Source organism: Phaethon aethereus (assembly GCF_964289735.1).
Source record: "Phaethon aethereus genome assembly, chromosome: 1".
Taxonomy (NCBI): domain Eukaryota; kingdom Metazoa; phylum Chordata; class Aves; order Phaethontiformes; family Phaethontidae; genus Phaethon; species Phaethon aethereus.
The window spans coordinates 128,787,781-128,814,964 of NC_138575.1; the positions used below are offsets into that span (position 1 = coordinate 128,787,781).

At 36.3% G+C, this 27,184-nt stretch overlaps 1 protein-coding gene across 4 annotated transcripts in view; it reads left to right on the top strand.

Moving 5' to 3' along the window:
* Positions 1–27,184, top strand: part of DMD (dystrophin) — a gene marked incomplete at both ends in the record, with an annotated part of 1,339,794 nt that overhangs the window by 1,136,187 nt on the left and 176,423 nt on the right. For all 4 annotated transcript variants that reach the window (XM_082008889.1, XM_082008891.1, XM_082008888.1 and 1 more), the window contains 4 exons: positions 2,193–2,365; positions 6,017–6,173; positions 12,984–13,104; positions 13,782–14,050. In XM_082008889.1, coding sequence (XP_081865015.1) covers positions 2,193–2,365; positions 6,017–6,173; positions 12,984–13,104; positions 13,782–14,050 — 720 coding nt within the window. The remainder of the gene's footprint in view (positions 1–2,192; positions 2,366–6,016; positions 6,174–12,983; positions 13,105–13,781; positions 14,051–27,184) is intronic.

Sequence of the window (27,184 nt, forward strand, 5' to 3'; positions counted from 1 at the left end):
ATGCTACAAGTGTATATGTGGTAAAACACCAAGGGCGTGTAGATTTGATAACTTCCTACTGTGAATAGTTACTCAACATACATGTTTCATGGCACATGTTCTTGACGAGGAAAAGGCAGCTGTTTCCATCACCACCCTAAAAACTAAGCATTTTGTACAATAGGTAGTGCATACAATAATCCTTTCATTCAGCAATAAGTGTATTGGTTTTTAAAAGTGGAAGGATCCTAGAAGTATAAAGACATTAAAAGTGAATTTTTTTACTGTGAACTTTATAATTTCTTACATATCGTTTTGGCTGTTTACATCAGGATTGTGATACTTAACCTAGCTTAAACAGAACCTCCAAATGAATACATGAAGAGAAAGAAATTTGGTAATAGAGTATTTTTCAGTCAAGGAAACAAAAATAAAATATTCCAGCTGGAAGTTGAAGGTAGCAATATTCAGACTTGAAATTCTGAATATTATTGGAAAAAATATATGAATTTTCAAGTAAGGTCATTAATACCTGGAGTATTATACATGGTTATATACCTTAATAATGGCATTTTTTAAAATTAAATTGTCTATCTCAACATCAATAAATAAATACAGTTTTTACGATAGAGTTACATTTTGCAGAATTACCTCCGATGTTTTCCAAACTCATTCCTAACTACTTTACTGTTAGGATGACCACAGATAAAGTAAGATAGTTGGATAAGAACTCCTATACTGTACCAAAGACATCCCTAGCCCTCCTTGAAATTGCTCCAACTACAGTGTTAGCTGTTACTGTGCAAAAAATAGGTATCCAGCAAAGGACAGCAAATGACATTTGGAACAGCAGTAGGTGAACAAGGACAATCCACTCATGATTCAGTGCAGCTAACATTGCACTTAAAATACCAAATAAAACCAATTCAATTAGGAACCAAGCAGGGAAGTTGTGTGCTCCCCTCCCTCAAAGTCATTCTTTAAAGAAAATTATAACAAATTTCCATTGGGGGCTATCTGTGATACTCAGTTAGTGCTGGGTCTTGGTCTTAAATGCTATAAATCATTTTGTTTTCATACTTCATCCCCAGCATTCCTATTTCAGGCAGCAAAAATCCACCACCAGAAATCTTAGTGCCCAAGCATCCCAGCAGAAAATACAGAGCTTTATTCACTAGGTCATTTTCCTTGTTTCTTTCTGTGCTGCCTTGTTTGAAAGTAAAGGTATTTTTCTGTGTATGTGGCTACATATAGAGTATGTGTGTGCTCATATATGTACCTGTTCAAATTATTATTTTTATTTTGATTTTTATTGTGTTTAAAGAGCTTGATTCAACCACTGTTCACTGCGAATGAATCCATGGCCTTGTGGAAGTGCAGCATGCAAATGTCTTGGAGAAGGGCAGCCAACGTACAAAGGCTTCATTGAGTGTGTGGGCAGCAGGAATGCTGGTACCAGGCAGCTCCCTAAGGAATGTTCTTTTGGCAGAAACAGCCATGCTAAAAATGAGGGGGTAAAACGAATTCAAAATGTAGAGCTGGCCTGTAGTTACGAAGTGATAAGAAAAGTTGGCTGTTCAACATGAGCTGCCAGTTGCATATTCTAGGTCCTTGCTATTCTCAGACCCTCCTACAGCCATGGCCCTGACCAGTGTTTTGATATAGCACAAAGTGGTTGTTTATTGCTATTGACTGCTGAGACCCGTGCTCCGAAATGCATTCTGTCAACAGAATGCAAGTGAACTTGGCATTTTAAAGCTCAGCTGCTGCAGACAAGTAGATTTCTTGGAACTGCCATGCAGCAGGACCAGTGTTGCAGTCCCCAGCTCAAACTGAAAATGTTGCACAGGAAGACGTATCATGTGAAGGTCAGATTTACCTGAGATCCTGAGGTTATTGTGGGATTTTTCTTTCCTTATCAACATAGTAAATATATCTTGTCCTTGCTTTGTTGCCTGTCAAAGGCTAGACTTCTAACTTTGTAAATTTTGTTCAGTATGCTCTGTATGGAAAAAAAAGTTGTTATTCAATGCAAACGGTTTTCAGGTGAAAGGGAAATATGGCTCTGCGTACAGCACATAGTGCCATAAAAGAAGTAATCAAAATCTGTGATAACTCTGTGTTACACTGAGTATTCTTCTATTTTCTTGAATAGTGATAGTTTCTATGATTTTGTAAGAAATCACACATATTGTTTTTTATTGCTTCCATAGGAACTACAGGCAGAAATCGATGTTCATACTGACATCTTTCACAACCTGGATGAAAACGGGCAGAAAATCCTGAGATCCCTGGAAGGCTCTGAGGATGCAGCCCTATTACAGAGACGTCTGGATAACATGAACCTCAGATGGAGTGAGCTTAGGAAGAAATCTCTAAACATTAGGTAGGACCTGAACATAAGCAAAAGCCTACAGTTGCTGTGTAAGGTGGACTGCTGTATTTTGCCAGTACAAGGATTTAATTTTGTTTCTGATAGCACTATTTCTGTCTGGTTTGAAATTATTTGTGCTATTTTGAATGTTGGTTTAACTTTGTAAGAATGATTAGTTTTTTTGGTGTGAAAATGATAGTAGGGGATTACGATTTGAGGCATATGATGAGGTTTTGTAATTACAGAACAAGAGATTAGCAAGTTTAAACAGTAACTGTACCCCCTCCCAATGTAGGCTTTTTCTAGAGCTGGGTATGACTTACCAATAAGTCATGAAAGTGATTAATCAACCTATATTTATGATAAGCTTTATTTCTAAGGCTGCTATTTCTAGTGCAAAACTAAGAATAACCTTGCAAATGAGAAGACACAATTTTTAAAATTTTAACTGTTGTCTGGAAAGTGGACAGAATTACCAAATAAAAGGCAGGGGTAAAACAAAATCCGTAGGTAGTGTCATGAGAGGAAAAACTTCTCCTTGTAAGGAAAACTATAGTAAATGGTAATGTTACAAATTATGAAGTGGAGATGCAGGCTTCAACAGGCTGAAGATTGCTTTTCAAAAGAAATTGTCCAGGCAGCTTCTCTTCAGAAATACAACTTTTACAATAGGCAACCCAGCTCTGTTGCATTCTTGGGCATTTTTTCATTTGCTTGCTTGCTGTGTGTTCGTGGTAGTTCAGAGGGCAGCAAAAGGCAGAAGTGTTTTTCAAAGTAATGTATGAAATATTAGCTTTTTTCAGCTCAGGCCCTGAGGGAGGTCAGTCTCTGTAATGACAAAAGCCATCTTCATAACATCAATCATTAAAAATAAATGAAGGATGTGAGGTTGAAAAGATATTAGTAGCTAAAGAAAAAGAGAGACAAATTCCTCCTTTTTTTTTCTGAGGAGCAAAAGAAGAGGGATATAATCCTTTAAGGTGTCTCTCAGATTTTTTTTCTTCTTTTACCCATGAACTTGCCCAAATGCAGCAATGTTTGAGATAAGAAAAATGGTCAGTTGGCCAAATATCTGTAATTAAATATATGGGACTTTCTGTCTTTCAGTTTTTGCAGTTCAATGTTTTGCTGCCATTAATAGAGTCAGAAATAGTAACCCTAGTTATATCACAGTGACTTCTTGTATTAAACATTCAAAGCAACAGACCCCCTCTCTATTGAGCAAATGTATTTGCTTTCAATAAAAGGCTCAAGGTGTTCAAGAACTGATTGATTAGGATAAGAAACAATTCTTAACTTCTAAGACATACAATTTAAATGTTGCTGGCCACCAGACTGAATGAACAGGCTAGTCTCATTTTGTCTGCTTGGAGCAATTCCTTTCCATCACACACTGTGGAATGGATTTCATCATAACTAGCAATGCTTAGGCAAAAGAGGTATAAGAGCAGAAATATGAAATGTTGCCCAGGCAGCAGTCCCACAAGTCTCCTTATTTAGCGTAAGTTTTAGGCTGCTGAAACAGCAGACTCATGCTGTCGCTTGGCTTAGGTGGGCATTCTTCTCTAAATCGGTTAGATAAAATACACGGTAGATATCAAGAGAAACCAAGTTCATTTCCATTTCTTTCATTCATTCTGTTAAGTCAGTACAGTTTATCCTAATAAACACTTTCTTTCTTAGAAAGAACTCATTTTTTAAAACTTTTTTCCTATTCTCTATTTTGTCTGCACATGCTTGAACACAGTTATAAATACATGAGCGTGTGCATATAATGTACACTAGCATGCACATACATGAACATATATTCCCAAAGCTGAAAGAAGGGCAGAACAAGATGGGTTCAGGGAAACCATTCACCAAATTGGGGAAGGTCAGAGCACAGCAGCAGTAACAGAACGGCTTTGGGTCACCCTGTTTGCACTTTTTCCCTGTAAAGCCAGACGTGGTTGAAGCAGGGAAGAAGTGAGGACCCTAGTGTTTGCCTCCAGTTGCTGCCTTGTCTGGAAGAGGTGGAAGCTTGCATTTGCTGAGATAAACATGGGAGACAGGCGTTAACCTGACTCGGAAGCTTGGCTCCTTGACTGTATCCCCTCCAAAAGCCCTGTGGTCCTTGCTCTGGCTGTTGCTTCTTGCAACTCCCCGTACAACATGCCTGCTTCTCTCCCCCATCACTGCTTTCAAAGGCATCCTGGGGCTTCCCCAGCCCTCTCTGCCCACAGGGCTGGCCTCCCCCCGCAGCGCCTGCTGTGAGGCAGCTTTGCCCAAGCCCACAGCTGCCCAGTGAGAGCAGAGATCAAAAGGCAGCATGGTCTATGTGTGTTCCTCCCACATAGGCTTTAAGTTTGAAGAAGGAGAAAGAAAGCCTTCAATCAGCTCACATACCAGAATAGCTGAGCTTTCTGTCAGCCTATGGCTAATCTGTCCCTTCCCTTTCTCTTTCCTCACCACTCCAGTTACCTGGTGTAAGAGGCTAGAAAGAAGACAGGATACACAAAGCCGTTCAAAGAAATACAACCGTCCTTACCTGCAGCAATTCCTCATTTCTATATCCAAATGAAGTAATAAGGTCTCGAAAACACTGAGTCCATATTTATCATACTTCTTTATAGACCATTCTATATGAGGTACAGGAGTAGAATTTTCACTGTCAGAACATATGTGATTTTATGGGCAATTACTGAAAATGAAATGTTATATGAACAAAACTGGAAGTTAAACAGAAAATATATGAAATAAAAGAAAATCTGTCTTTATTTTCCAGTACATTTTATCACTTTACTGTTATATAATACTGCTTTTGGTTTGAATTACTAAGAGGAATTCTTAAGTTACCTGGAAGTGAATTAGGAATTTCTTCCCAACCAGCAATTAAAAAATACCACATTCGTAAGTCTAGCAAGACAAAATTTTAGTGCACTTTATGGCATAAACAAAATTGAAGATTTGGTCAGTGACGTTTCAGTCACATCTTTTCTCTCCACAGAAAACAGTTGCTGAAAATTAGTAGCTCAATACTTCATCCCAGTATTAAAAAAACACATTTACACATAAACAGAGGAAATATTTAGAAGATGTCTTTATGGTGGAGACCTTGTTTGCACAAATCAAATGGCACAGACATTTGGGTAGTATAAAGGGATTCTATTGGGTTTAACAATTTCCTCTTGATTTTTTGGGGGAAGGAGGTCATTGGTTCTCGTATCTTAAAGGTGAGCAACCACATGAATCTTGTGTGAGTTTGAATGGTTTGTGTAGTGGTTTAGAGAAATGCTTGCTCTTCTCTGAGTTGAAAACTACTCTCTACATTTTAGTTAATTAATCTCCTAGTAATCCGAAGTGATGACTAAGTTACTCTCCTGCTAGTCCTGCATAATATTTGTGCACATTTAGTGAGATTGATAATTCACACAGCTATTATTCAGTGCTGAAGAGAGAAACTAAACAACAACAACAACAAAATTATGGGAAAAGAACTGATGTTTTTAGGACTGTGGAACCAAATTTAAATCAGTGTTGCCAGAATCTAATTCAAAGCCACTGAAGCTATTTAAAAATTAAGTTAATGAAACACTAGGATCTTTCTCAGTAAATAAGCTTGCACAATTTTGTTTTTATTTTCCCTGTGCCTGAATATAACTTATATTTAATACATGCTTTCAGATCCCATTTGGAAGCCAGTGCAGACCAGTGGAAGCGTTTACATCTCTCTCTTCAGGAACTTTTGGCATGGCTGCAATTGAAAGAAGATGAATTAAAACAGCAGGCACCCATTGGTGGAGATCTTCCCACTGTGCAGAAACAGAATGATGTGCATACGGTATGATTTTTTTAAATGATCTTTCGGTCATTGCTTTTTGTTTTGCAGGTTAGTGTTGCTTGAAACAGTCCTTACTGGAAAAAGTAAGATACCTGTCAAAATACATTTTAGAGACCATGAGAACTGAACTTCTTGCATGAGAGTACTAGCTACAATTTTCAAACACAGCTTAGAAAATCAGCCTTTTGCAGAAGGAAGTGTTTATTACCAGCTGCTTGACTTTTTTGAAAAGCAACACAGCATTTTCATAGACCTATCACAGACAGCTGGTTTTCATGGCCAGAACAAATACTAACCTAATATTATTTGAGGATTAAATAAGTAGTTCTGAAAATTTTTCTAGATCAGACATTTAAACTTCATGTGTATTTTTTGAAACCCTATTTTGCTATTGATTTTTGGGAACATTTGTGAAAAGAGTGGCTGATATCAGCCCTAATGCAAACCTGTTTACATCACGAAAGTATTGTGATAACTAATTGTAACAGTCTGTGGCTCATACTAGTTTCATCAGAGAATTCTTATGGAAAGGCAATAGCAGAACATCATATGAGGACTGTTCTAGACTAAGCTTTGTAGTAAAAAGGAACCTAAATCCAACACTTGTTTGGGAAGTTGTTGTTTTTTAAAAGCCACCAAATGAACAACCCCCAAAATAACACAATACTGCTGAATAATTCTTCATACAAAGATTCACACAGGGGTTTTTTTGTGATAAAAGTATGCTTTAAGTATATGTCTTGTTTTTAATCAAGTTCACACTTGTCTGACGCTAACCTAATACCTGCTTTCAGGTAAACAGCTTTTAATTTGTTACACCATTGCAGTCTATTCAGGTCTGAATGTGAAATCATGGTTCTAGTAGTGCTTTTTTAGTAGTGACATAAAGAAGCCCATTAGGAAACTAGTGTCCTGCTAAAGTAACGCTGAAGAATTGCTGAATGAAGTAGTAAATGGGGAGAAACTGTAGTTTTGAGAATGAATAGGGAACCATGTGAAAGGTGACTGGGGTGGCAACTTCAGCAACTCCTATTCTATCACTTGTCTAGCCCTTATGATAAGACTTCTGTTCCTTTTGTGTTAGTTTCTGATGAAAACTTTAATGTGAGAAGCACCAGTTAATAGCAGATGTCCATAACAGAAACCAGATCTCAACCCACTAGGACAGATCCTGATTCAGTAGGAAGTTGGGAATACAGTGTTAGGGTTGGGTTTTTATGGAGACCAGTATAAGATCAAGGGCAAGGAACATTACTGATCTAAAGAAATTGTCCTCTCATGTTTAAAAGCGAAATGCATGTAGTGATTGGAATCAACCATATAAGTATTTATACTATGACATTTCTCCATTATACACTATTCCATTTCTAGGAATTTACTTATAGTAAACAGGATGTAGTATTCTAGCTCTCCTCTCCTTCATCCACATGTGACTATAGTTAAAATAATGACATTATGGGAAGCTTCTTCCTCCTGTTTGGTGACCAAGTGTACTTCAGTGTGACAACTAAAAAGTTATTTCAAACAAATGTATTTTCTATTGAATAATTTAAATTGTCAGCCAGGCAACTTAATACCATAAGACACTATTCCAAAACCAGTGACAACCTTGTCAAAGCATTGTGCTGTATATATGTAACTCTCAGTTTGTGAAACTTGCCACAGAAGGTATTGTTTCTGAAGTTCCTAAGTCTCTGATTTTATTGCTTAATGGGGAAATGTGAAAAGGTACTATAAAATGAAATTGGATCTGGAAAACCCATGTTTTCTCCATTCATCAGGTAGCTGTATTATAAATATTGCTCTAGTAGATTGTCCTACCTCGTGCTGAAGGACACATTTGAGAGCAAATACTGAGAAGATGAACCACTGTTTGTTTGAACTTATGTATATAGGAGGTCATTTTGTCAATATTTGGCATCTGAAGAAATTGTGGCTATGTCAAAGTCTTAGAATGGGGGGGGATTAGTCAATGATAAAAAATACTGCAGTTCCTCAAAACATTATTCAATTATCTTACAGTTTTCTTTGCTTTACTAAGTGTCATAATATTTTATTGAATTTATATTAATCACTGTGTACATGTTACTGATAATCTCAGTAAAACTTAGGCATCATGCAGATAGCATGATTTTCTCTCATTCTTTTAAGAGTTGCTACATCTTCTCTGTAGTGATTGTATTAATAGCATTTATGATAAAAGTTAATTATTAACAATGCCCTAGAAAGTCTTTCACATGAAATCTATAGCAGTGGTGCTTAATACAATTCCTGCTCCAATACACTAACCTTTTCTCATGGTGCAGTTGATACCTACTTCTTAAAATTCAGGTCAAAACTCATTTTTAAAAAGAATTCTTGTTGGGAAACCTTGAATTAATTTAATTGTATTCTTTAAAATTCATTAAAAGCAAAAATATCTGCTTTTCTAATAAGAGATTAATGCTAGTTTTACTAATGCAACTGTCTTCTCATTATATTTTCATCTTTCAATTTAAACAGTCTGTGTTTCTCCACCTAAAGAGATTTAAGCACACCCATGAGGAGGTAGTGGAGGTCTGCGATAAGCTGATCAATATATACATTATTAAAATGGTGGAAAGAATGCCATTGCTGCTGTAGTGTTGATGACAAATAGAGATGCTTAAATAAAGTAGTTTACTTGGTTTTTTGTCAGATAATACGTTATGCATGTTCGATTTCCTCTACAGTCACCACAAAGTGTGGAAGAAGTTAAGGAATTCAAAGAATTAGACTGAAATCATTAGCTGTAAATTAGACATTCATTTAGGCTAATTCTGCTTTCAATGATGTTCTACTTATTATAAAGATGTATTTGTCAGGGTTCTAGAAAGATAATTTTTTTCCCCCTCCCAAAAAGAAGAAAAAACATCATTTATTGCTACTTATGATTTTTTTTTGGTAGTGTATGTATACATATTTCACAACAAAACTTTGATCAGAAAGCTGAGTTTTTCTTCATACAGTAAGAACATTTTTGGAATGGGATAGTATGAAATGAGCATTCATTATTTTTAATGCTGTTCTGTACTACTGCTCCACTCTCATGTTTTTTTCATTCTCTCCTATTTAAATTTCTTATACTGAAACGTATTTTAACTCACTCAGTAGAAGTCTGCAGATGAAAACTAGGGAAGGCAATGAGAACTGTAAACAGATTTTAACACCATACTGTGTACTATTCTAAAACTCAGGATTTACAGACTATAATCGCATCCACCGGATCCAACATCCAGGATGGAAAAGTTGGAAAATAAAACATTTAACACATTGTCTCACTTTTTTCCTTTAACAAAAGAGACTCTGTTTCTGACTAAATGCAAAATATACAAAGTCAGAAAGTTCCCATTAACATTTCACTATTGTTTTGAGAAGATAGATACAATGATTCCTGCTCACACATTGTATGGGATCCATTATGTTTATCTGATTATGTTATCCATGTTCTGTTGCACAAGAGATATTGGAAGAATGTGGCGTTAACCCACTTTTGGAAATATAATACTGCTAGGTGTATTTGGTTGTTACTGTTTTACGGAAAAGCAGTTCAAGCTGAAAGAAGGTATTTTGTGTCCTCATTGTACATAGCTAGGGTTGACCTGACCACAGCAGCAACGCTCCATGCAGTAGTACTACTCATTCCCAAATACATATCTCAAAGTTGTTTCTGGCTTTTAAATATCCTATAAGTTGGTGCAGTTCTGTGTTCCTCTGGAATACTTGTGACTCCTTCCTGCTCTTGGTGTATGTGGACAGAACAGACCTTTGTGCATGTGCCTCCTCTTTCATTGGTGTTGGACATAGACATTTCTGAGAAATAATTTGTCTTCTGAGATTTTTATAAAGCATACTATATCATAGAATCATATGATCTTTGGGTTGGAAGGGACCTTTAAAGGTCATCTAGTCCAACTCCCCTGCAATGAGCAGGGACATCTTCAACGAGAGCAGGTAGCTCAGAGCCCTGTCCAACATGACCTTGAATGTTGCCAGGGATGGGGCGTCTACCACCTCTCTGGGCAACCTGTGCTAGTGGTTCACCACCCTCATTTTCAAAAATTCCTTCCTTAGATCTAGTCAAAATCTACCCTCTTTTAGTTTAAAACCATTACCCCTTGCCCTATCACTACAAGCTCTGCTAAAAAGTCTGTCCCCATCTTTCTTACAAGCCCTCTTTAAGTACTGGGAGTCTGCAATAAGGTCTCCCCAGAGCCTTGTCTTCTCCAGGCTGAACAACCCCAACTCTCAGCCTGTCTTCATAGGAGAGGTGTTCCATCTCTCTGATCATTTCTGTGGCCCTCCTCTGGACCTGTTCCAACAGGTCCATGTCTTTCCTGTGCTGAGGGCTGTAGAGCTGGATGCAGGACTCCAGGTGGGATGTCACCAGAGTGGACCAGAGGGGCAGAATCACCTCCCTCAACCTGCTGGCCACGCTGCTTTGGATGCAGGGCAGGAGATGGCTGGCCTACAATTCTAATGTTTAAAAGCCAACATGACTGTTGTTATCACTTTTAACACTATCAGGTGTTAAAAGCAAAGCACACAGGACCATGGGGGAACATTTTAAATTGTGCTACTTGCTGGCTTACTTGAGCTGCAGACCTGCCACACTCTAGTGGGACAGAATGGTGTAAGGTGAGGTGAGCACAAAGGCTATTTAAAAGAATAGATTTTGCAGATTTGAAGGTATGAAAAAGGCTTATTATATTTCCTCTTTCCATTGTACTTCATTCAAGAGTCAGGTATGAATTTATAAAAATTTGTAAACATAAAAATGTCTAAGCTAAAGAGTTTTAACTCTGGAGTAACCCCTCTCAGTTTTTATGCAGAGCAATGTCCAATGGTAGTTTACTTGTTAATACACAGCACTCTTCTTTATTTGTGAAAATCAGTGTTGGTTCTTAAGGGTCAACATGACTGTTTAAAATATTTATCACAGATATTAATCAAACAATAGATTCCCTATTGATAGAAGATGTGGTCTGTGAAAGGATCCTAGTCCCATTCATGTCTATAACACATAATTAACAGTTTTTACTGTGTTGTTTCCTTCAAGAAATCACACTTTCCCTTTAGGTTTTCCTGATTCACAATTAAAAACCTTATGGTCAGTTCTTGACCACTTAATAAATGGTTTATTTAAACATTTATAGTAGAATAATGTAGTCATGTCCTGAAATGTATTAAAAATATTTTACCTGTGAGTGCTCATATTATTAACTGCAGTTGTGATTCTTTTTATTTTTCTCTAACAGAAATATCTGTTAGATATTTCCTGTACAGAGCATTTAATATCAAATATAATTAAAAATGTAATTAACTTTTTGATATTGAATCTGGAAACCCAAATTTTGTTTAATACTTAATTTAACTGAATTGGTGAATTTATTATGTAAGGGACCTATATAATGCCTGTGTTGTAAAAAGAATTTTCTAATCCCTGGAGTAAAATATCTGTTTTCCATTCATGGGATAAGGCTGTCCTTTTTTCAGTATTGTGCTTTGTGTTACATTGCACTATAATTATCTGCATATTTTACCTCTATGCTACTTGAAAACAGTGTGCATTCAATATTGTTTCATAGAGAAGAAAACATTGAAACAAAACAGTGGTAAGGACCATATAGATAAATTCAATACAACATGCAAAAGACCCAGTGCAATGTGCAACCCACAGGCCAGGTTCATCTGCATTTTTGTGCGCTGAACACTTGGATTCAGATTAATGGAATCTTAAGTTCTCTGTAACAAAAAAAAAAAACCACCAAACAAACCTGAGATATGTATATTTTCAGTAGCCTACCAAAACTTCAGATACCAACCTTGAGAATCTTAGTCACGGTCATTTTAAAATCAGGGAATAGAAGAGATGGTAAAAGGAGCTGTTGCTGGAGGAAGAAAAATGCAAATAGGAAAGAGGAAGAAAAGGCAAGAAAGGAGACAGGTGCCAAAAAGCATGACAGGAAAGGAACAGATGAAAGGGAGAAATACAGTTGATCTGAAAAGGAGCAGAACGTACCGCAGAGCAATGTTAAACGTAAAAATCCAGAAATTGTTAATAACTACTGATTAAAGCAACTAGGAATTAACTATTTCATAAGGACTACTTTCTGCCCTTTAATTTTTACTCATGCATGCCTACATCTAAGCTAGTTTGCATTTCTGAATTTTCACCTTGGCCTTCATTCGACATTTCAGAAATCTCAGTTTGTGTAATTTTGGAAGAGATGCATCTACACCACTACTAGAAGGGAGTGCTATGATTTCATATATTGAAATTTTTTTGTTACTAATTGTTATGGGTTAACATGTCAATATCCATAGGTCTTTTTTTTTTTTCTTGTGATATAACAGTTGCCAGCAGCAGTAGCAAAGTGATAGCAGTAAGACATACTGGATTTTCCTTCGCATTCTTGCAATCTTGCTTTCAAGAATCATTGGCCATGCTGGTGTGTCCCAGTACAGAGACAGCCGAAGCCTTGTCCATTGCAGCTCAGTTTTGGAGTTGACCCTGATGTTAATGAACAAAAGGGATCCCTCTCACAGTTAAAATTTTATCAGCAACCTTGGGTACTTTGCAGCGTGCTGGCACTACATTTGCTCTTTTGAATTCAGTGTGACTTCAGGTTAAGTGAAAGCTGATTATCTTTTACTTTTTTTTTTTTAGCTACTTGTAATAAACACATGGAAGCTGTTGTTGGCAATTTGTGCTTAAATTGCTGAAAACAAGGGCTAGTACTTGGTATTTCATTATATAGCCACTTAAAATAATTTTGTTTCATCTCTCAGACTTTCAAGAGGGAGCTGAAAACAAAAGAACCTGTTATCAGGAGTGCGCTTGAGACTGTGCGAATCTTCTTAGCAGAGCAGCCTGTGGAGGGACTGGAGAAGCTCTACCCAGAACCAAGAGGTAATTGAAGAAAGAGCAGGGTAATAACATGTTGCTGGAAAGATCACTGATGATCAGTGATGATTAAATAAATTCTGCCAGCTGCTGTGAAAGCATTCTTTTTACATGCCAAGATGAATGTCAGTATTCAGAAACTAAGCTAAAAATATAGATGAAAGAAACCCTTAGCGATCCTTCTGAACACTGTGGTATTAAATAGACATGCATATTTATAAAGAAGGTTTTAAAACTGGCTTTCAGGACCTATCTATAACTATAGAACTATTTGAGCTCTGAAAGCTGCAATTTAACTTAAAATTCTGCTTGTAGTCTCAGTAGCACAGAAACTCCCAAATCCACTCAATTGCAGCAAAATATTCACAATTATTAATATTTATGTATGTCCAGAACTATTTTGCTGAATCTGGACACAGTTGATAAACTTTTAGCTACACCTTGTATGTTTAAAAATGTCTTTATGTATTTGAATGCATGTTTTGGTGATCTGTATGGTGGCAAGATTTAAATTTGTTAAGAGATTTTCAAACGAGAATACATTAATAAAATACATTTCACAGGTGTTTTTGGTTATGAATGGTTTCTGAGTTAGTTAACTGAGCTTTAAAGTTACCCAGATGGTAATGATTTTTCTTCTAAGACAGAATACGTCTTAAAAGCTTCTTGACTTTCACGTTTAGAGCTGTCACCTGAGGAACGGGCCCACAATGTGACTAAACTTCTCCAAAGGCAAGCAGATGAGGTCAGAACTGAGTGGGATAAACTGAATCTACAGTCTGCTGATTGGCAAAAGAAGATAGATGATGCTCTTGAAAGATTGCAGGGCCTTCAAGAGGCAATGGATGAACTGGACTTGAAGCTGCGCCAGGCGGAAGTGTTCAAGGGGTCCTGGCAGCCAGTGGGGGATCTGCTAATTGATTCTCTGCAGGATCACTTAGAAAAAGTCAAGGTATGTGTCAGTATGTCAATATTTCTGAATATAAAATAATTGGCTTGTTCATTGTATGAATCCCCATATCAGGAGTTCTCTTTTAAATTGATAAATGAATAACTTTGTATCTTAGTGATTTATTTTTTTAAAAAAAATTACATATAAAGAATTTTATAATTTCTGCAGTTAAATTGGAATCAAAGCAACATTGAGAATGTAAATTGCTAACCTGGGTAAAAAGCACTGCAGGAATATGTAAATATCCTTAGCTCACTCACTGCTAACTCAGGAGATACAGAGTTAACAGTAAAGAAAGTAAAATAGAATAGGTAGGAGAATATATGTTAAAAGTATAGAAAATTAATTCTGTTCTTTATTATACTTTTGCAAATACGATGAGTACATGGTTGTGTATACACTTGTAGAGTAGAATTTAAATCATTTAAAATACATGGTTTTGTTGTTGTTTTGTCATGATGGTGGTATTTACTATCTGTCTTGATAACTAGGCCTCATAATGTAAGATCATTTAAAAAAAAAAACACAACTCTGGAAAAACTATTATTATCTTCTATAATTTAATGCTTATCTGCTTTCAAGTGTTGTTTCATAAAATCATTGTTATTGACAAACTTGTGAGGACTTCTCCTCTTTCAGTATGACTGCCATGGCCAGACTTTATAAATACTGTAGGATTCCTTCAGCTAGAGCACAATGGAGGCAGTTGCCATTTTGGTAAGGACAAAGTGCCTCTGTTGCAGTCACATAAATGGGAATCATCAGTCATTTTGAAAGCGATCTGAGCTGACTGTTATTTTCTGTAGTAGAACATTAGCATCTAAGGAAGAGGAAATAGAATGACTAATGAAGAAAAAATTCCTTTAAAAATCAAATGTGGTTATGGTGGGTTGACCTTGGCTGGACGCCGAGTGCCCACCAAAGCCACTACCACTCCCCTCTCAGCTGGACAGGGAACAGAAAATATGACAAAGGGCTCATGGGTCAAGATAACGACAGCGAGAGATCACTCACCAATTACTATCACAGGTAAAACCATACTCAACTCAGTGAAAATTAATTTATTACCAATCAGATCAGAGTAGGATAATGAGAAAATAAAAACTAAATCTTAAAATGCCTTCCCCCCACCCCTCTCTTCTTTCTGGCATCAACTTTACTCCCAATTTCCTTTACCTCCTCCCCACTGAGTGGTACATGGGAAGGGGAATGGGTGTTGCAGTCAGTTCATCACACGTTGTCCCTGCTGTTCCTTACTCCTCTGGGGGAGGACTCCTCACACTCTTCCTCTGTTCCAGTGTGGGGTCCCTCCCATGTGAGACAGTTCTCCATGTACTTGTCCAATGAGTCCTTCCCATGGCTGGCAGTTCTTCATGAACTGCTGCAGCCTGGGTCCCTTCCACGGGGTGCCGTCCTTCAGGAACAGGCTGCTCCAGCGTGGGTCCCCCACAGGGCCACAAGTCCTACCAGAAAACCTACTCCAGCCTGGGCTCCTCTCTCCATGGGGCCACAGGCCCTGCCAGGAGCCTGCTCCAGGGTGGGCTTCCCATGGGGTCACAGCCTCTTTCAGGCACATCCACTTGCTCCAGCGTGGGGTTGTCCCCAGGCTGCAGGTGGATATCTGCTCCAGCATGGAGCTCTGTGGGCTGCAGGGGGACAGCCTGCCTCACCGTGGTCTTCACCATGGCCTGTGGGCAATCTCTGCTTGAGTGCTTGGAACACCTTCTCCGCCTCCTTCTTCACTGACCTTGGTGTCTGCAGAGCTGTTCCTCTCACATATTCTTACTCTTCTCTTTGGCTGTATTTGCACAGGTTTCCCCCCACCCTCCTTCCTAACTACGCTATCGCAGAGGTGCTACCACCTTTGTTGATGGATTCGGCCTTGGACAGTGGCCCCTGCAGCCCCCATGCTACCAAAACGTGGCCACACAAACCCAATACACTAGTTTATAAAAAAAAAGTCCATGAGTTTTAATCACACAGGTGGTTTAATGGTGTCCTGTACAAATATTATATAATATATAATTGTGACAAATTAAGTACTCGGTAGCTGGTGAACAGTTAGCTGCAAAATTTGTTTATCCTTATTTAAATTCATAAATGAATAGTAGAGATCTATTTACAAATTCTCAGAAAGTGTCTTTATTATAAACATGGATTTTTTTTGTGATTTTGAAGAAGATATTCTGAACAGAAACACTGAAGCCCTGATATTACTGGAAAACAAAGCAAGTCATTTTATTCCAAAGCTGTGACCATAACTGTTGACTCCATAATTATAGTGCTGAATCCTGTTGCAGTTTAAAAAAAAAAAATCTGTCCTGGACAACATAATGTAATTCTAATAACATCCATGATAAAACAGAAATCTTAACGCTTATGAAAACCCAGAGGTACTATCACTTTTTACATGTTTATGCCTTCTGAAGTCTTAATATTAGGGCCAGGCAGAAAACAAGGCTTCTGTTTCAGGATAATGATTTCACATAAAATTATGTGTTACCATAGAATCATAGAATAGTTTGGGTTGGAAGGGACTTTTATAGGTCATCTAGTCCAATCACCCTGCAATAAGAAGGGACATCTTCAACTAGATCAGGTTGCTTAGAGCCTCATCCAACCTGACCTTGAATGTTACCATCTACCCTCTGATCTTTATCTCATTTGTACCATATTTACTTAATACATTTATGAATATAGGCCATCATAAAACTATACCATAAGATTATGAGCTAAATGGCAAATGTAAAAAACATACAGAATCTATTCATATCCTTATAAGCTATAACTTTTCATTTCATATATGGCAATTATAGTCTGTTAGATGCACACAGGGTAATATTGTGCTTTCAGCACCTTCTAAGTGACCATAATTAGCTTAGGTAATATAAGAACACAATAGGCCAAAATCTGAAAAATATTAACTCTGTGTGTAGCACAGTAATAGTCCCAAAATATCCTATCTAGAATGTATGCATTGCTCTAAAGAAATGTAATTCCAATATAAATACTGAAGATAAATGTATGTACTAACTAGGTAATGTAAGCATGTTTGTGAAATTTATAACTAGAAAGAAAGCTACAATTTTGTCTGCAATTCGAAGGCCTATATAAAATTGTATGTTTTCAGGTTTTGTAGGTTTTACCTCAGTTATTCATATTTATGACATCCATATTTTTTCTTAGAGTGAAATCTATTTTAGAAAAGTTGTAAATCAAGACCAATAATTTATGTAACCCTAAAACAGAGCATGTAAATCCTTAAAAGGTTTTAAAGTTTGCATTTCTTACAGGTGATCTGGCTAGACTATAGAAACTTTGATCATGAGCCTTTATATCCTTAGCATATCTAGCTAAAGTGTACAAATATTGAAAATATACTCACAACCCTAGCCTTGGTTGCTGCATTTAATTTTTCAAAACCTAAAAAAGATGGCTTAATGTAAATATATTACCTGTGACAGGAGCAATAAGATGTGATTTAAACCCATTTGTATGTTGAACATATTTGTAGGATAGTAAGTTCATTTCTGTTTTACTCCCTGTTTTGATAAGTTTAGATGTAACTATTATTACTAACTCAGTAATAATGATTAAATTTACTTAGTTTTTCTCCCTCCCCACCCCACTTATTTTGTTTAAATGAAGCCCAAACAATTGGAAAACTACTATTTTTGTGTTTCACTTCCACAGCTATCAAAGATGGAAGAGAAAGATTGTATTTTGGCTATTTTTGTACAAGATATTAAAGCAAACCATTAAAGCAAATTTCTACAAAATTTAATGCATATTTAACAACTACATAAAATAAACTTTCAATAACAGTATTATATGCATAGTTACTTGTAAACAATGTTGTTGCTTTGAAAGGAAATTAGTTACTAAAAGAATTGCTAGTCTAATGCCTGAAAGTATTAATAAGATTAAGAAAGATAATATGGGAACATTTGCAAAAAAGAGTATGTAGAATTGACTCAAAGACACTGACCAGCAGTGTCTACGTTCTGTGTGCTACAGAAATGAAGAATATCATTCTTAGTCTAAAGTGGAGGTCCAATGATGGGAAGACTGAAGGGGCAAGAGAGATTTCCAGTAGCGGGACAAGTGGAGGAAGGGGGAAGAAAGCTCCAACCTGCTCAGCACTGAATTGATTCCTCCTAGATTCCTAGTTACTTCTTACAGTCTACAGGCCCAGTCCTTAGCTCCAAAACTGCAGTAATCCCCCAAAGTGCTGTATGCATATGAGAATGGAAAATGAGTTAAAATCTGTTGTGTAATTCCTAATGTGCAATTTAAAAACTTACCTTATAATATTCAGGACTGGGAGAATTGCTCAGACATTTACTCAACTCCGCAGATTTTAAATGCCTTTGATGTTTATTATTTGGCCTGTATAAGCTAGTTTAGCACATGCCTGGTTACTACTGTTTTTTTCTCGCTCCTCTAAGTAATTGATTCACTTAAAAGGTTAAATACTTTTCCTTTGAAAATGTTTCAATTAAAAGGTAAATTTGTTGAAGACAACACAAGTTATGCAGCCTTCAGTTAAAAATTATTAGCAACCAGTAAGATTTTTCCTTTATAAATTATGAGCCAAACATTATCAAAATTGGTATATTATAAATCTCTCATCCTTGGTCTGGTTTTTATGATGTGTATCACAATGAATTATGATATTACAGTGTGACGGAGAGTAGCTATTACTTTCTACACATCTAGCACCCCAAGCACCTTCTGAGCTGATCTTTGAAATATTCGTCACATGTGACTACATTGTTTGCAAATCCTTCTCCTAATCAGGGTCACAGTAGCCTTCCTAAACCTAAACTGATGAATAACTTCCTAGGGAATGAGCTTAGCCAGTGTCATTTGTCACTGTTGTCTTTAGTGATAGTTGCTGGAGCTCTTAATGTTGTTGTGTAACTTTGAAGTCACACAAAACAACTGATCCTTGATCACTATTAATGGATTGTTATTATAGATCCTTGATCTGTATTGATTTACCAACTCTTCATCTCTGATTCTGAGGCCAAGAGATAAATAGTTTCACACACCTACCCCAAAGAATGCAAATGTGCTGGTTTAGACTGGGGTGGAGTTAATTTTCTCCATAGTATTTTGTATGAGACTGTATTTTAGATTTGTGCTGAAACACAAATTCTGTGTTGATAATATAGCGATGTTTCCATTATTGCTGAGCAGGGCTTACACAGAGTCAAGGCCTTTTCTGCTTCTCACACCGCCCCACCAATGAGAAGGCTGGGGGTGCACAAGAAGTTGGGAGGGGACGCAGCTGGGACAGATACCCCCAGCTGACCAAAAGGATATTATATGCCATATGACGTCATGCTCAGCATATAAAGGTGAGGGAAGAAGAAGGAATCAGGGGACATTCTGAGTTATGGTGTTTATCTATCCAAGTCACCATTACATATGATGTAGCCCTGCTTTCTTGGAGATGCCTGAACACCTGCCTGCCAGTGGGAGGCAGTGAATGAATTTCTTGGTTTTCTCTGCTTGTATGCATGGCTTTTGCTTTACCTATTAAACTGTCTTTATCTCAAGCCACGAGTTTTCTCACTTACTCTTCTGACTGCCTCCCCCATCCCACCAGGGGGAGTGAGCGAGAGGCTGCGTGGTTGCCTTAGTTGATGTCTGGGGTTAAACAGCAACAGCAACCTAGATCACAGATGATCTATAATCAAAATATTCTTCAGACTTCTCTGCTGTCCTATGTTATTCTCCCTTTTTTCTTCCCTCATATGAGTGATCTTATCTGCAGACTGAAATATAATTTACTTTCTTAATAACACACTTTCTTTCTCTCTCTCTCTTCCAAGCATACCTTTCTGTCCATTAAAATCCAAACCATCGCTTAACTGTCTTAAATTCAGTTCAAGCCCAGATTAATCTATTAAATGTTCTCTAATATCCATTGGCTGATCATTTTGATTTTAGCTCAGATCATATTTTAGTCATGACCTGAGATTTCTACTTCTCTCTGCAGCAAATTCAACAGATACACTAACAAAATTTTCTCCTTTTCATCAAACGCCTGAAATACTTCACAAAAGACATGGTCACATGAGACCACCGCTTAGTTTTTGTATTAAACTTTTCCTGGTATGCAACTGATGTGCAATCATACCTGCTTATCCATTCGGTATCTTATTCAAAGACCCATTCCAGGAATTGGTGGCAGCAGGACCACCTTGCCTCTCTTCCTTCCCAAAAGACTCTCCTTTGATCCAAACCGACAAAAACCTTGCTAAAGGTTACGCTGCTAGTGTGCAACAATCATTACATGTCATGGTGATACCTTCTCACTGTTTTCTTGTCTTCTCTTATCTTTATGGATAATTTTTACTAATTATTTTCTACAAAACTGTGAAACAAAAGGCAATGAGAAATTCACATGAGTACTGTATAAGTACTTTTCTTCTGTAGATGTCAGGCCTGAATTATATGCTGTTTATTTCAGACTTCAGCATAATTGACAGTTGTAGCCAATTATATGTCACTGACAAATGTTCACTGGAAAGCGTCAACCTGAAACTTCCTTCTAATTTGTAAACTGAACAGTTTGCAATTATGCATAGATCAGAATGAGCTGATCTGCTCATCATCTACTCCAAAATTACTTTCTATGTGCACTCGATCCTTTTGTCTCTAGTCATCTCTTCTCTAAATGAGATGAAAGGCAAGACAACCCCTTAAGATAATTAGCTAAATTTCAGTTGTGTTCATATATGGCCAGAGAATTAAAAGAAATAGATTTGGCAGGGTTAAAATACCGTATTATTACAAACACTCTAATACTAAATTAGCAACCTCAATTACTGAACAATGAATGAGTATGGACAGTTCATTTAAAGAAGAAAAAAAAAAAAAGCCTTATATTTTCTTTGGTACTTCAGTACTGTTCAGCTGCTGCTGTGCTGAAAAGAGATATTTCAGAAAAATGGACGCTTACAGTGCTATTATAAGGGAACTGTGCTGACAGCTGCTTATAATGGAGATTCTGAGAGAAAAAAAAAAATTCTTCCAAAATTATTTGAAATACTTAGGTAATTGATAATTTTCTACACTTTCTGAAGAAAGAATGATTTTTGTAAGGAATGAGTAGGGGTCACATACAGGAAAATTAATGAATGGCACCTAAAACCAAGAAAATAGTCCACATTCTTCCCCTCCTAGAAATGGAGGTGTACACTGGACAAGAAGAGATCAGTTTTAAATAGATCCGTAGAAACTGTGGAAGAAATAATTTCATGGAAGTTGTATTGAATAACCAGAATTTCCAACTAGCTAGACCAATCAATAGCAGTACTAGGTCCATGTTAAAGCAAATTGTGGCCAGATTGTAATGTAATGCCTATGCTCCTGTTAATTTTTTGCTAACATAAAATTAAGCTATTCATTAAGTTAAGCTAGCAGACCTCATGCAATCGTCTGTAAAGTAAAATGACGTTACACATACAGTGACTTTTGAGATCATTTTAATTCCCCTTCTTTACTAATAAACTATATGTTCCTTAATAAAAAACAAACAAACAAACAAACAAAAAACCCACCAACAAAAGACAATATTTATTTTTCATATAGAGGTCTGAATTTATATCAACGGCAAATTATTGGTGTTTGGAAGTAAATTAACTTGCCTGGTATTCTGAATAAACTTACTTTTGTTCCACTTTTGTTATTTTTTCATGTTGCCTAGATATCTTCTTGCATTATTCCAAACACAGGCCCTTTTTTACTTTAAATTTCTACCATGTGTAATCACTTTTTTTTTAATGTGCAACACTGATTGGTTTCACTGCTGTTACAGATATTTGAGGATAAAATTTCTATTTAACAGACTTTGCAGTAGGCAAGTCTACAGAAGTAAGTGGTCCTAAAGTATTTTTTCAGCAGTTTCAGTACTTATAGACTAGGATGTATTATGACAATTTACAAGCATCAGTCCCCGCTATAGCTATACTTCCTATTGTTCTTAGATTTAAAAACACTAAAAATACTCAGTCATTCCATATAGAGAATTTTAGACTATGAACTAAGACTTGACTATGTATTTTTAAATAGTTTGTAGAATTAACAGATGACAGCATCCATTGTTTGACAGCTGAATAAGAAACTATTTCCCTGCAGTGTAGGAGATGCAAGTATTAATGTTTTCTTCAGACTACAACTGAAGTAGTTACTGCTACAAATGCTTCTTAAGTTTACCATTTCATATATATGTTGTGCTGTGATAGAATCATGCAATAACTATTTATGATGTCGCCTTAGACTACTTTAGAATGCATATACATTTTTTCAATTTAATTTGAAGCCAGCTGTCACCACCACAGTCTATAATCAATAAGAATTTAGTTGTCCTTTTTACTTTACTAAGTCTCCTAATAAGTTCTCTTCTGGATTCTGCAATTTTTAAAAACTAATTCATACAGAATAACCATTTCCTTCTAAACTATTTGCCAGCTTTCCAAAGCCCAAAAAATCATGCCTAAGAAAATTAGAGATGATCTTTATAAACAGCTTTTGTATGTGTGAAATATTTGTAGTCTAGAGATTGTTCTGATACTATAAAAGGAGGAGATGATCTAACGGCATTCTAGAGGACTTTAAGGTTTTAAGTATAAATACAGTCAATAAAAATAGGATTTACAAAATGTCAAAAACTCTTCAGTGACTGTTTTAATGCTAATATAAACTAAAACATCAGTAGAGTGTATCAGAATATAATAAACTTTATTTTAAAATAAACCAAAATCTTACTTAAATTTACTGTCACATTTTGACATCCTACAGATGCCCTTTTTATATATAATATTTTTGTGAATTTAAAACTTTGTGGAGTTGCTATGATGAAAGCTATAGTTGAAGTTTGTTGAATTTGTTAATGGGTCAACTTTCAGGATGTTGTAAAACATCAAAGACACTTCAGCTAACAACATTACCTAATTAGTTGTGCAGCCTGGTGTACTGTTTTTACCTTTTTTTAAAAGTAATTTTATACAACAGAGAATTTAGTAGTGTTGTTTGTTTTGTTGTCACTACTTGATGCAAGTTTAATTTTCTAAGGTTTGTTTTAAATATGAAATTGAGGTAAAAACCATGGAGTGTTTCATCACGTAGTTGTACCAGCTGAAGTCAGTTCTGCTATGCTGCTTAGCTTGTAGGAGATGAAAATCACTCAGTTGTGTCCTGTGGTCTCTTAACCTCATTTTAAGTTGATTTGTAATCTGTTATTTTCTCACTTGAAAAGAAATATATTCACAAATGGTTATTTGATATGTAATAACCCCGTATTTGCAACTGATACAAACAATCTGGAAGTCTCATCTGCCTTATGTTGTTGCTGTGTAATCAGTCACATGAGATTGGAGAGTTTGTTATGGCAATAACCAGGGCAATAGCCCATATCTAAGCCCATTTTAAATACCTGAAGCAAAAAGTCATTCCTTCTGCTGACTCCTTTTGCAATAAGCTATACATTTCTGATTTCATATTTAGGTGCTACCACTTTAATTGCAGTGAATGTTTTATGGAGACTAGGTTACAGAGAGTTTTTGTCTATGTCAAGCTACTTATTGTAAGGGAGAGTACAAAATCTTTTTTACATAGGAATAATAAGAAAATGATGAGCAGACAGAGAAGTGAAATATTATAGTCATCTTTTAAAATTAAAACTGCCCTTGACCATACTATTTATTGGGAAACAGTAGCATAATTGAGATACAGCAACATTAATGTTGCTTTGCTAACACAGAACAAACAAAAAATGAGTATTCTTTAATTAACTTTTTTAGGAATCCAACAATTAGTGTAAGAAACCGCCTCTTGTAGACTATTTTGCAGAAGAACCAGCACCTGAGAAAGAGCTGCACCAGATTTCACCCAATTTGTATTAACACAATTATTAGTAGAACAAACTAACTATTTTGTCTTTGATTAAGGACCTTTGGGCTAAATAATACTGTCAAGTTTTCCCTGACAATAAGTGCAGAAAAATTCCTGAACTCCAAAGAAGAAGAAAAGGTGACCAGTAAAAAGTGGAAATCTTTTCTACCTCCAACCTAGTTCGGTAGAACATGCTGTTATTAGATCAACAGATTTCATTTAGAGCCAATTTTTTTCCTTGTAAGAACTCACCCTGCTGATTTCAGTGGGAGCTCTACATGCACATCTGCAGGCAGAATTTGACTTTTTAAGTATTGGTGATCTCTGATCTTGGTTTCTGATAACCTGCTGAGATAGCTGGCTAAGGCATGTGTAAAGACTTGTCTGTCATTTTATGCCTCTGAAGTTCAGAATTGAGGTCAGACCAGAACATTTTTATGAGATTGCTCTTTATCAGTTTATCAGAAGCAAGAACAGGACTTGAGCTTTTAGAAGGAGAATTAAACATTAATGTTTAAGTACCTAAGTGGCATGACTATTGCAGGGACTTTAGCATTTAACGGCTTTTTGTTTTGTTTTAAGTTTGCCATATAAACACAGCACATATAGATATTAGTCTGCTGATCAAATATTAACATTCCTGGACCTGACATTAAATCAAAAATGTCCTTGAACTGTAATTCTGTTCAAAAGTCTTCTTTCTCTAATAACCTGGAAATGTAAATATTTATCCAAGGACAAAAAAAATACAATGTGAGTAACACTGTTCTTTTTGCCATGGGACCATTTTATTCAGGCTTTCCTAAGTGAGTGTGGCTCAGGGAGGTGGACGGCTAAAGGGAGAAAAAGTATATCCAAGGAGTATATATAACAGAAATCTGATCTGCTATATATTATCTGCTATTGAAACATTTCTATGTGAAACAAAAGGACATACCAGAAGTGAATATATAACCAGAGACTGTATGTTCAATGAGACACAAGAGGAGGGAAAAGGGAGAAGGAGTGCTAGAAATGAATTGTAATGTTGTTTGCTTTCTGTGGGGAGGCAATTTTTTCCATGAAGAGAAGTCTGCCAGTATTACGTTTTTAATGAAATCTTTTCTTAAAACATTAACTCTCCTATTCCTGGGAATGTATTTTGGTGTTGTAAAACTATCAAGTGTGCAGATTTTGTAACAATAATGTTACTATGACATGGCCATATCAATGAGCAAAATAAAATCAATATATCAAGCTCATATGCTGGTACACAGTAATTATTTAAGGACTGCTTGAAGTAGGGAGTGCAATGAATGTTAGATGGCCTGGGATGTTTATCAGTGACCCATTGTGCTATACTTTTCTCATTTTAATCTTTATATATTTAAAGCCTAACAGTTTTTTTTTTTTTTTTTGTCTAAGGTTAACCCGTAATAAATCCTTATAATTACTACTTAGCACTTTTATAATGCTTCTCATGTTCCAGATAGTACGAGTTAATCTTCTCAGCTTCTTTCTGAGACTACAATAGAAGTAGCATTATCCCCAATTTACAAATAGGGCAATCAAATCAGTGAAACTAATTTGTCCAGATAACAATGCCACGCAAATTATTTCTATTCTCTTTAGCTTTTACCTGCAAATTGTTTTATTTTAGTTGGGTTCAATTATCCAGAGGATTAAGAATGATGATTTTCATCAGTTTCTGCAGGAGCTACAGCTACTCACTTCCCAGAGCCGCACTCTCCCTCAAGACGTGGCAGGGCAGCCTGCCACCCCAAAGGGTTTCAGCCGGAATGCCTGGGAAGGTGGGAACTGCTCCTGACACAGTTTTCAAGCCTGTGTCTGGTGCTGCTATAAAAACCTTAGACCTGTTTAATTTTTTGAGTTTTATTTAACTATCTCCTTTTCAGCTTTTTATTTTGTATTCTTTCTTCCTAAATTAGCTTAAAAAGTAAATTGTTCTCATTTATGTTCTACTAAAACCTTCTGTTAGAACAGAATTCCCTTGTCTGACATTGTTGAAGGATGTTCTCACTGGATGTAAGAAGTCTAGGAATTTCCATCTCAAGATTTTGACTTGGGGTTTCACTCACGCCCACTCCCCACACATCATACAGTGGTGGTGAAAAAGTGAAGATGGGAATGGCATTATTAATTCGAGAATTGGAAAACATAGCTTTCAGCAAAATGCTTGAACAGCCCATCTGACCTGCATTCTTCTGGAGGTTAGAGACTGACTGGACTGTAATAAGTCCTTTTGGCCTTAAGCTCTATGAAAAACTTTGTTCCCCTTGCTAGAGGTAGTAATTATCAATTTAATGAGGCTAAACATTTTGAAATATTTACATGGTAAATTTAAAGACATGATCTTTCATATTGGGGAGAGGAGAAAAGAAAGATTTATTTTAAAATTAAAATAAAGATCTGTATACGCCTTTAGTTAGAAAAGACAGGAGGAGTTTTTTGAAGCTTCTTGTCTGAATTGTTTTAATGTTGGTGGAGTGTCAGAATACAATCGGGGTCTTACTAGTGTCTAAGCTAAGCTTTTGTACAGCCATGCAAGGAATCCATACTTTCCCTCCTGAGCTACGGGGTCTGCCTGTCTGGAAGCTTGAGGTGTTTTGTAAAATCATGATACAGCTGTTGCAATCTTTCTCATTTAAACTCTTTTCTTTTTTTTGTCAGTGAAATACTACATTTACCTTTAAAATACCATGTTGCTTTACAACACTGTAGAGATATACTTTGTAGTAACTGTTTTCTGAGGGCAAGGAGAACTCCTGTGAGTCTCTATTACCTGAAGGAGCTTTTGGTAAGGAACACATTCAACCTTTTATGTTTTTGTGTATCTAATAAACATTCTTCACAAGTTAACTAATAGAGATAGATAATGTGTTATTAATGGTTTAAAAACAGGTTTGGCTGAGGCTTCACAGCCTAAGCATGCATATATATATATATATATATATATATATCTTTTTAAGTGCTTTTGGCTTTAATAATCCTGAATGAAACCATACTAAAAGAAAAATTTCCTTTGTAAAAATCCCTTTGCATTTTCTGTGTCCTTCATGTAGTGTGCGTTAGACTTTCAGATTACACATTGAAATGCTTCAAGTTACTTACAGTTCCTAGGCACTTCATCTCTTGATTGCCAGATTGGCTTCTTAGTTGCAAAGTAACTGAGTAACTGACTTTGCGTGGAAAAATCGGTGCAGAATTGCTTATGAACACTTTAGCAGT